A 12,278-nucleotide genomic window follows, 5' to 3' on the forward strand; every position below is an offset into this window, starting at 1 on the left:
CAAATTCTATAGGGTTAGCCTCCCTACTATAACTTGCTTTAATTTTTAGGATGTTTGTTACCACATATTTGTGCTTGTTTTGGCTTTCATATAAACATTAGAACAGAAATGTTGTAATATGATTCCTCAATATTCCCAGATAAAATGTATATTCCATTTCTCCTGGTCTGAAAATATATGAACTAGACTAGATAGTGCTTGTAGTGATCTCCAGACCTGTTAATAGGGAATAACAGGGAATGCAGCCTTTTGAGTAATAATATCCAAAGATAATCTAGGAATATTGCAACGACTCCAGAGATTCTCCTTTCTGAAGGACAAAACTAATTCTTATGACCTTCAGACTAATAGCCTCATAGGAACTATAGTGAAAGAGCACTGGATTTAGAGTCAACAGAGATGAGTTCCTCTCTTAAATTAGTGATTTCAGTCAATTCAAGGCTCATTTCTTGAACCTCTGTGTTATCATCTACACAGTAGATGTAACTGTCATTGCCCAATGTACCTCTCAGCATAAGCTGACTATTAGAAAGAAGAAGACTGTGCTTTCATAGAATTCACAGAACCCAAGGAATGGAGGTGTCAGAAAAGTATCATTCCCCCTTTATCACACAGCATGTCCATCCATATCTCCCAACAAAGACACAATGCTTCAGAGACATACAACACAAATAACTTCAAGGGATTTCAGTTTACCAATTCACAATATATTAACATCACAGTCACCAACAAAAACCTCATAAAAATATATGCTATAGGTTTTAAAAAGCTCTGTTCCTATTACTCTTGGGATTAAACACATCTTTTGAGTTTGGTTCAGAGAAATGGGCCTTTTGTGTCCATTAATTTCTGGAAGGCATCCTTCACATCTTTATTCCTCAGGCTGTAGATCAGAGGATTCAACATGGGGTTGACCACTGTGTAAAATACAGAGGCCACTTTGACAGTTTGCCGGGAGTTTTTGGAGTTGGGTACACAGTAGAGGGAAAGAATGGTCCCATGGAAGATGGTGATGGCGGTCAGGTGGGAGGCACAGGTGGAGAAGGCTTTGCGACGCCCGCTGGCAGAATGGATGTTTAGCACAGTCACAAAAATCAATATGTAAGAAGCAAGGATGATGAGTAGTGTACTCACCTCATTGAAGGTGGCAAAACCAAAGAGCAGCAGGTGGGGGATGTGTGTATCAGAGCTCGAGACAGCAATGAGAGCAGTGTATTCACAGAAAAAGTGGTTGATTATGTTATGTCCAGAAAAGTCTAGCTGGAGAGCATAGCAAAGGAGTACCAAGGGGCCAAACATACCCCAGAGATATGACCCAGCCACCAGCAGGGCACAGAGCCTCTGTGACATGGCCACCGTATAAAGCAGAGGATTACAGATGGCCACAAAGCGGTCATAGGCCATCACCGCCAGCAAGAAGGACTCGGTCACCACAGCAGTGCAGGACAGGATGTACTGCAGCATGCAGCTAGAGTAGAAGATGCTTTTATCAGCCACGACCAAGTTCTCAAGCAGCTTGGGAGTAATGATGGAGGAGTAACAAAAATCAACAAAAGAAAGGTGACTAAGGAAAAAGTACATGGGAGTGTGAAACTTTGGGTTAATCTTGATGATTATTATCATCCCAAGATTTCCTGCCACAGTGATAATGTACATGATCAGAAACAGGAGGAAGAGAGGAATCTGAAGCTCTGGGTAATCTGTGAAACCCAAGAGGACAAAGGTCATCTCCGCACTCAGATTTCTTACAACCATCACCACATTGCCTTTAAGGGGAGGGGGTGGGGGAAGAGAGTTGTTTCTGTAGAAGAGAAGATTTACGGAGGTGAGTGACAAACATGCCATGACTTTCTATGGTAGACAAAAGAAAATGAGAAGAGTCATTGGTGTTAATTTTGTCCATGTAGAACGAGCCTCATGGAGGTAACTGCTATGGATACAGCAAACCAAGCTGAGTCTCTGAAACATCTTTGCGTTTCCATTGCAATTTGTGTTTCCATAAGAAATACTTATCATATTTTAGTGTGTACGTCCACACATTAGCTAGTATCATAACATGCACATAACTGATAGGAAATGTTTGCACATAAATGCTTAAAATAGTGATGGAGTCTGTGAAAAATGTGAAATGTTTGCCTCAGAACAACATATATTGCTACTCTATTTTACCTGTACACAAAAATCAACTAAAATCTTCAAGAGAATATGCTTTTATTCCAAGAATAAAGTAAAATAAAGAGAAATCTAGGAAAAGAATATATCAGTCCAATTTAAGCACCTTTTTTCGGTAAAGGCTACGTCTCGCATTGAATAGCTTAGCTGCTGAGGGTTGAGGAGGAAAATAGCTTCTTTTGACCTCTGAGTGTCGTGTGCACTTTACTAGGGTTTATAGTCTAAGGGTTAACTTCTGTTACAGCCTAGACATTGTATAGATATCTCTTAAGAGTCTCAAGATTTATCAGGTAAGAATTCTCTCAGAACTAATTCTCATTCTTGTGAAAGCTTATATACCAATTTAAGATGCATATAAAGAGATATGGATAAATATTCATTTCCAGGGGAAAGTTTATTCTGTTCTTCATGAAATGTTTGTCAATGGACATGAAACCAAACATTTCCGTGAGCATTAACTTTTTTCTTTAATATTATTGGACTCAGAATTGGATAGTATATACAGTGACTTAACCTAAAAATAAAAATAAAAGAAGACCCAAGTTACCATATCAGGAAAATAATATAATATTTTAACTGTTTCATAAAAAACTTGAATAAACTTACCTGCTCCAGAGAAACAGGTCACCACCCTCCTGTTTCTCTGTGAGCTGAGTATAACTGGGGCCCGAGGCTCTTACATTCAACTCTTTAGCCCTGGGGACTCAGACTCTGGAGAATCACTAGCAAGTTATTCCTCTCAAGAATCAAAACAAGTCGTTAAGGCAAATGCCAGGTCCCTTGTACCATTTTTAATGGCTGGAATTTCCTTGAAACTACACAGAAAAGTTGCATCTTGAAACTGACTACCAGGCCTTGTTTGCACATAATTAAAATGCCCTCTGGAGTTAAGAAAACTAAAATAAAACTAAAGTAAGGTAGTGTTTCTCAAGTCCTGCTTCATCTACAACAAAATTCAGTGGGCCTCTTGACTTTGAGGGCAGTATATACAAATTTTAGGCAAGTTATTCCAAACATTTACGAAGTTACCCAAAGAGTTTTCCGTTTTGAACGGATTTCAAAACAAGAGAAAACTCTAACAAGTCCAGTCTGCCATGCCAGCTGCTGTGCTATTCGGGTCACATGACCCAGCATATGTGATTGTCCTTGAAGTGTATTTGCAGATAAGAGTTGTTCAGAAACTTGGATAAGTCCCTAGAGTGGATTACAGATCAGACCGTTAGGATTTTAAAGAAAAACAATAGCTTCCTCTGCAGATAACTCTTCCCCATTTGAGAAACAGCTTCTGATTTTTTAATGGGCCCTAAGAGAGACTGAATGATTGACAAGAGGCTACTAAGTTACTATGCAACCTACACTTCCCATCATGAACTGGCTGTTCTCTATCTCACCAATCCATAACATTAGGCACGTACAGCAGTCAACAGCACTCCTGTTCCTGAGCAAGTGGTCCAGATGTCTGTGGTCCACACTCTTGTTGCATTGCTTTCACTTTCACAGCCTGAACTTGTAGCCTCGTAAGGTTTCCCTATGACAACCTGAATATGGAAGAAAGCATTGGGGCCTTATCTTCAGATGATTCTGCATGATATGCTGACATCACACAAAAGTGGACATTTGCACCACTACAATCCTGCCTTGGGGTGTTCCTGAAAGACAGTGGTGGAGGAAAATTCATCTAGCATTCAGAAATTCAAAAAGCGTGCCTGGAACATTGGAATAGGCTTTTTAACACTCAGTTATGGGAAAAGCTTGTTGACAATACTTCAGAAGGATGGAATAATTGCCTCCAGAATCTGCTATATGCTCTAAATCGGGAACTAGTATTCATTGCTGTTTCTCCAATAATCTACGGGACCCAGAATTTTGGGGTCCAGGGTGGAATTAGGGATAGATCTGTCCTCTATTATCCTTAATGATCAGCCAGCTAAATCGCTGCTTCCCATAAGTGAAACTATGAGCTTTGGTGGTTTGGAGGAGTGATGCTTCCACTATGGAACACAGTGATGGATCTGTTAAGCTGGAATTGTGACATGTTTGACCACAAAAATGTGGTGGCAATGATGTTAAGTAAATTCTGCAGTACAGGCACCAAGACGCCTTATAGCTTCTACTTCTAGTCTCTTCAAGCACTGTTCTGAGATCAGCACATAAGGAAGCCAGTGTAACCTACCAGCAGATGAGAGACTCTGTGGGAGAATACTGAGGCACCCCAGCTAATAGCCATCACCAGCTCACCTGACCAAAGAGTGACATCATTTTGGAAGTTTTAGCCCCAGCGGAGCTCCCAAAACATTGCAACCGCGTGATGAGCCCAGGTGAGAGAAGAATCATGCAGTCAGCCCACAGAATGGTGAGAAATAACAAATTGTTTTTAGCCACTAAGTTCTGGGATGTTTTTTCCTCAGCAAAAGGTGAATGAAATATGCTCCAAGCTACACTTTCAACTTTAAAGCACTGAGAGAATGAATTGAAAAAAAATGGACATGAGCCTGTTTATTTTGGTGAGGAAGTTTGGCCCTGAGTGAACATCTGTTGCCAATCTTCCTCTTTCTGCTTGAGGAAGATTGGCCTTGAGCTAACATCTGTGCCAGTCTTCCTCTATTTTGCATGTGGGTTGCCACCACAGCATGGCTGATGAGTGGTGTAGGTCCGTGCCTGGGATCCAAACTCGCAAACTGGGGCTGCTGAAGTGGAGAGCGACAAACTTGACCACTACACCACGGGGCCAGCCCCCAAACTTGCCAATCTTCTTTAGAACATTACATCACAGATTGGACTAAAGACTCTTTCATAAGCTTCTGCCATCTCAGTCCTTTCTCTCCTTACCTGCTGATAACCTTCATCTTTAATATGGTGATTTTCATACCCATGATATTATTTACTGTTTGTCAATATCCATAACCAATATATAGTATCCATTGCACTTTTGAACTATATAAACAATATTGAACAAGTTTTCTGACATTTATAACTAACTGATATATTTTAACACAATCATTTTAACTTATACAGTGTTCAATTGTATGACTATAATCACATTTTATGTCTATTTAGACTATTTCCATTTCTGTTATTACAAGCAATATGCAACTGGACATTTTTGTATAGCTCTTTTTGGGCTTATGTAGTTAGTTTCTCTAGAGCAGTGACTTGCCCCAATTTTTCATGTCATGGTATACACAGAAAATACGATTTGGAGAATATACAAGGATGAACCGAAGATGATTTGTTTAGTATATTTTTATAACACTGTTTTATTTACTCTTTCCCTAATTAACTTGTCATAGATATTTCTATATTGTGGATATTGGTCTTTAATCGGTTAAATATGGTGCAAAATTTTTCTCTCATTCTGAGACTTCTCTTTTCAATGTTGCCATGTATTTCAGTGGAATATGATGTAACTTTACTGTGGTAACATTTGTTTTGCTTTCTGAATGTTTGCCTGCTCTGAAATCATAAAGAATTCTCCTTTATTTTGTCATCAAAGAGGCCAACTTTTATAAGAATTCATAATCGAAACAATATAACAAGTAAGTATATATTGCTTTGAGAGAGATTTCCACAGATATTTTGCAATGTATTTACATATTTCAGATACTTTTTCTTCTGAATTATGCATGATATTCCTGAAATCTAAGCATTTTTGTGATGCAATACTTCAGAATAATGGTAGTGATATATTATTTCAATCTTTCCAATAAGCAAGAATTATCGCTTGGCCAGTGCCCAAAAGCAACTTAGCCTGAAATGTATGGAATGATTTAGAGTATTCTGACACTTAACTCTAGCGGTAAAAGATTTCTTCCATCATGGTGAACCAGGACCATTCTAATCCGGGGTTATTATTTATCAATTATATCCAGAACCCTTCACTTTTCAGTTTCTGAGTCTAGGTAACCCAAATGAAACAAAATTGCCTGAAATATTAACTATAATATACTGCATAAACTCTTCAATTTTTCTGTAATCTGAAATAAGCTCTGAAAGAGGAAGACTCTAAATTGAACGTGACCAGTTTTCAAAAATCAATCTCAAGTCTGGTTATGAGAGATATTGTTGATGATGGAAGCATCATTTTTGTGGTTCTGACAACTGTAGGATAGTCAGGTGGTTATATAATATCCAACTAAAACTAAATACTTAAAATTAGACAAGGAAATATTTTCCACAGTACAATAATCAGCAGTAGAAGCATTCATATAAATAAGCATGGTCATCTTTGAGTATACTATTTCTGTTCTTTTGGCTTTTTGAATCAAGTGGGAGCTATATTCATTGAGGTTTCATCACCCGACATCTTACCTAGATAAACAGGACATAACACTAAATATTATCAATTTAGTTTGAACTTTTTATTTCCTTCCTTCTTTTATTCATCCAGTAAGAATTCATTGAAGGCCTGATACGTTTCTAGGCACAATTTCTAGGCATTAGAGACATAAGATACAAAAATAATACAAGAAATTTCTGCCCTCTTGAACTTTATATTCTACTGGGAGAAAGAACTAACAGACAAATAAATTATTGTATGCATTTAAAATATCTATTGCAGAGAAAAAATATGAATCAGGTTAAGGGGCTAAGGAGTGACTATCTCATTATATCAGGTTTTCAGGGAAAGATTCTCTGGGAAGGTGACATTTGAACAGACACATAAATAATTTCATAGAAATATATTTATTAAGATTGGGTTGAGTGTTAAAATATTTTGGAACCTATCTATTAACTTCCTCACAGGCTCTTTCATAGCTGTAAGTCAGTGAGTCCCACATGGGAATTAGCATGGTATAAAACACAGACCCTACCTGAACAATTACCCATGAGCTTTTGGAGTTGGGCGCACTGCAGAGAGAAAAGGTGCTGGTGAGGTGGAAGGCACAGGTGGCGAGGACTCTGTGATGCCCACAGGTGTAATTATCTTTAGGACAGTGATGAAAATGAAAGCCAGGAAGTGATGACTATGACCTTTCTTAATTTATTAAAATTGGCTCAAGTTAAAAAAAACACTATCTGGATGAAGTGAACAGGATCCAAAAGGGAAACAAAATATTCTAAAAAATATATTAATTGTTGGACTCACCATAGGCAATACAGTGAGAGAATGAGTGTCAGGTTACAGACTATGCCCAGATGGAGCGTCCAGCCAGAAGATGGAGCTCAGCTTCTGGGACATAGCGACCATGTAAGGCAGAGGCTCACGAACATCAAGTGAGTGGTTATAGACCAGCACTGCTAAGCATGATATTTTGTTGTCTTTTTTTATAAGAATTGCGTGTGGTTTAAGAGGAAAGAGAGAGCAGCAGAAATCATCATCTTTTGCACATCATATAGGCCCCTAAACAGGTCTCCAGTTTCTACTCTTTCTCTTCTCTCAGGCTTTGTTCTCAACATCAGCCAGAGTTTTTCTTTTAAAATTTAAATCAGATCATATCACTCTTCTAAAACCCTGCAGTGCTTCCCCATTTCACCTAAAGTAACAGTCAAGGTTCTTAAAATGTGCTACGAAGCCCTGACTGATCACGTTTCCTGCTGTCTGACTTCTTGTCCCACTGTGCTCCAACTGGCTCACTCTTGTAGAAACTTTGTCTGCAAAGGTTTAAACAATTCAAAGAAATTAATAATGGAGAGTATACTAAGACCACAAGGATTATGAGCATTTTATTTTTCTAATTTAAACGTTTCATATTTTTAAAAACCTGTGGTATTATAAAGTTTGTGCAATTATTAAAATTGGCTGAATTTTCTCCAAAATAAAAACGTTTGTTTAGATTCTTGTTACTCAGAGTCTGGTCCAATTGCTGGTAACACCCACATCACTTGGAAGTCTGTTAGAATGTAGAGTCTTGGCCCCCACTGCACCCCAATCTGCATTTTATAGCACCCCTGGATAATTTGCATGAATAATAAATTTGAAAATCTCTGGTTTGGATTATCTTTGGTTTTATGGAAATGCTTGCAGCTTGACAAGATATTCCACTAAATTAAAAACAAAGAAATGAACATACTCAAATATTTTTTCTGCTTTTTTCTATGTTGTCATTTATTATCTGCTTTCCACCTTTATTCAGAAAGCCAAGTCCAAAGAGAATTTACTTTTCTCCATATGCAAGCCAGTGCACCACATAGTATGTAATAAAACAACTCATTCTGAAGGGTACTGATTGACAATGTTTACTTTATTATAAGTCTGTTGGAAGAGGGAGTGTATATATTTTGCATCCTTTAATGGCACAACACCACACATACACAGACACACGCACACACACACACTCAAAGAGAGAAAAACATACAAGCCTCCCTGGTGGAATTAAATGGAAAGTTTTTATTTCATTCCCCAGAGTGAACAAACCTTGAGTAGCATTATCTGGAAAACGTGCCACACAGCATATGAGCAACTGGTCAGAATATTACGGTAAAGTTATGTGGAATCTCTGTTTTAGATCTAAGGAAAATTAAAAGTAAAATTTCCGTTTATTTTATGTTTTATAATTGCCTACTTACACATGTAAGACAAGGTTTGTGGTATACCTTTATAGTACAAAGGCGACGTTAAAAAGTTTTATTTGAGATCAACACACTTGCTCTGAAGATGCAGTTATTTAGTCACTAAAGTGATGTGGAGCAACAGTATTGGGTATCTGCACAGGGCAAGGGCATATTCTGGGAACCTTGTGTGATACAAACCATGATTAACAAGAGGTAAACAGAGATGATATTTTGATTATTTTTCTAACTCAGTCAGTCACTGTATTATTAACAAATGAATAATCAATATAGAGGACATTTCAATCAAAACAGTTGCAACCACACCATATTTGTCTGGCAGGTGAAGCTATGCCATGCAGGTAAGATGTGTAATTAACTACAGATTAACCTTTAAAAGCAAAACAAGAATTATACAAACTATTTTTGCAATGTATTATGATATCCACTGTGTTAGTAAATAGAATTTACAAAATCAAGTGAGACACATCAGATTGTGAGATATATGAGATTAAATAACTGTGAATTTTTCATTTTTGATCTCCTTGGTAATCCTTCCAGAAATTCATATAAAAACAACACTTTTACATACTTGAAATCGTCACGTTTAATATCACTTCTCATACTATAATAAAGTACAAGAGACCCTTGGGGAGAAAGGAGTAAAGAACTTTGCCAGATCTTAGAGACAGAGCCTCCAGGCTGTCATTGCTAATTCTTCCATATCACACCCCTAGTCAGCTACAGCTTTTTAGAATTCTGCTATAACTCTTACATTCTTATTGCTTAAATGGAATTGAAGAATGTTTTAAAAAATGATTTACCTTGCTAATATATACGTCAACAGATTTGGATTTTTAACGGTCTGATATTTACTGTGAAATAAACTTCCTAGGGTTGTTGCAGTAAATCACCACAAACTAGGTGGCTTGAAACAGTGGATATTTATTCCTTCACAGTTCTTGAGACCAGAAGCCTGAAGTTAATGTACTCGCAGGACCACGCTCCTTCTGAAGACGCTAGAGGAGAAACCTTGCATCCTCCAGATTCTGGTGGCTCTTGGAGCCTCCTTGTTGATAGCAACAAACTCCAATCTCTGCCTCAGTCTTCACAGAGCCTTCTTCCCTGTGTCTCCATGTGCCCTTTACTCTCTCTTACAAGGACACACTTGTTGGATTTACGGCCCACACTAATCCAGTATGATCTCATCTTGATCCTTACCTTTATTACATCTGCAAAGACCCCATTTCCAAATAACATCACATTCTGAGCTTCTTGGTGGACATGGATATTTTGGGGACACTTCAACCCACAATGCTTACATTATTTCACATATGGTTCACAGCTATTTTACTAAACAGTGGAGTGAATAGAAATCAAATGATCAAATAACAAGTTATTACAATGGATTTAAAAATCTGGTAAATTGACTAGATAATTTGAATCATCATCTCTAATAGAAGCATTGAACAATCCTCAGTATAATAAATCAAGTTCTTTTTAGAAATGTAAATCTTCAACAAAAGTGGATTGAATGATTCATTAATTTCCTGACACTCTCCTTCACATCTTTGTTCCTGAGGCTATAGATCAGAGGATTCAGCATGGGAATCACCACTGTGTAAAATATAGAACCTACTTTGACTATGAGCCATGAGTTTGTGGAGTTGGGTACACAATAAAGGAACAGGACAGTCCCATGGAAAATGGTGATGGCGGTCAGGTGGGAGGCACAAGTAGAGAAGGCTTTTTGGCGTCCACCAGCAGAAGGCATTTTTATGACAGTCACAAAAATGAAAATATAAGTGGTGAGGATGACTACCAGGCTGCTTACCTCATTGAATATGGTGATGACAAAACAGAGCACTTGGCTGATGTAGGGGTCAGAGCAGGAGACAGAGACGATGACTGAGTGCTCACAGAGAAAATTATTTATGATGTTAGACCCACAGAAGGATAATGCCAGGAGAAAATATGTGAGTGTCAGGGAAGAGACTATACCCCATGTGTAGGGCCCAGCCACTAATGATGCACAGAGCTTTGGGGACATGACTACTGTGTAGAGCAGAGGGTTACAAACTGCCACAAATCGGTCATAGGCCATCACTGCCAACATGAATGTTTCTGTCACTGCAAATATACAGGCCAAGAAGAATTGCATGATGCATCCTATGAAAGAGATGGTTCTGTCTTCCACAACCAGGTTCTCCAACAGTTTAGGTGTAACTGTAGTAGAATAACAGAAATCAACAAAGGACAGGTGGCTGAGAAAAAAATACATGGGGGTGTGGAGTTTAGGACTGATCCTGATGGTCACGATCATGCCCAGGTTCCCCAGCACAGTGACTGTGTGGACGGTCAGGAACACCAGGAACAGGGGCCCCTGGAGGTCTGGATATTCTGAGAATCCCAAGAGGGTGAGTGTGGCTCCAGCACTCTGATTTCCTTCAGCTAACAACATGATCGTTGTTGGAGAAAATCTGAAATAATGATAATAAAAATTATCATAATGATAGCACATTTATATAACATTTCCCATGTGGCAGGCATTGTGCTAAAATATTAAAATATATTAATTTATATCTTCAAATACCACTGTGAACTGTAAAACAAGTAGCCCCATATTTTACATAAGGAAACTGAGGCATATATGAGTTAAGGAACTTAGAGGTTACACAGCTTATTAGTGATGAGTTGGGTTTTGAAGTTGACCCTGAGTGCCAGAATTTGAACTAAATTTAAGGTTAGACAGAAAAGTATTCTACATTGTTGTAGAAAAATGTGTGTCTTTCACACTTCCATCATTCTGAGGATCTGTGTTTTTTTAATAGCAGTAATATAGCAGTGAATATAAATTTAGCACTAAAATTTATAAAGGAAGGATCAGGAGAAGTAAAGCATTAGAGGAGATAATAATTATATAGTTATGATGTTCAAGCTGAAGATAATAGGAAAGGCAGCATTTATGAGTCACCACAAGACTTTGAGTTTTGAAAAAATATATAGATGTTGAAGGAAACATAGCCCTGTATTTCTTCATGCTTTCTATTGATTTAATCCTCATGTTACACTAATTGCTTTAGTGTTCTAAAAACAATGTAGCAACCTGGTAAAATGATGAAGTTGCATTTATGACATGTTGTTCCCTCACTCCTGTGTTTTTTTCCTACTAAAGTGTTTTCTCACTTAGTGTCATGATGCTCTAAACATACTCATCCAGATTCCTCAATCATTATCTTCAAACTTTGTATTATTACTCTTTAATCTGATAACTTTACTAGGTATATTATAACATTAAATACTCACCGAATATCTGAATTGGAGAGTAACCTAAAACGTGTTTTGCTCAAGCCTTCTGTATTCTCTAGAGAAAGCTAGAGAATACGGTAATAAACACCAATGGTTACGGACTCACCTTCAAAATTTCCAGTGATGGAAACATTGGTTCTGATTAAAGCTACATGTGATTATCTTGTTTTGAGCTGTGCAACCTTTGTTATATTTGTGTATGTTATTGTGAGAAAGCAAAAGCATCTTGTGTTCTCAAGTGGTTCACAACCATAGGTGTATCTTTAATCATTTACCAATGATTAAAAAAATTAGTTTATAGTAATAAC

At 37.7% G+C, this 12,278-nt stretch overlaps 2 protein-coding genes across 2 annotated transcripts; both read right to left on the reverse strand.

Moving 5' to 3' along the window:
* Window positions 1–816: 816 nt before the first annotated feature.
* Window positions 817–1,755, reverse strand: LOC131395453 (olfactory receptor 5D14). Its single transcript, XM_058527322.1, has one exon. It carries the CDS (start codon window positions 1,753–1,755, stop codon window positions 817–819), a length of 939 nt encoding a protein of 312 aa, XP_058383305.1.
* Window positions 1,756–10,177: 8,422 nt separating this feature from the next.
* LOC131395125 (olfactory receptor 5D13-like) lies at window positions 10,178–11,122 on the reverse strand. The gene has a single exon (XM_058526916.1). It carries the CDS (start codon window positions 11,120–11,122, stop codon window positions 10,178–10,180), a length of 945 nt encoding a protein of 314 aa, XP_058382899.1.
* Between the last annotated feature and the right edge of the window lie 1,156 nt (window positions 11,123–12,278).

Source organism: Diceros bicornis, chromosome 31, assembly GCF_020826845.1.
Source record: "Diceros bicornis minor isolate mBicDic1 chromosome 31, mDicBic1.mat.cur, whole genome shotgun sequence".
Lineage (NCBI taxonomy): Eukaryota > Metazoa > Chordata > Mammalia > Perissodactyla > Rhinocerotidae > Diceros > Diceros bicornis.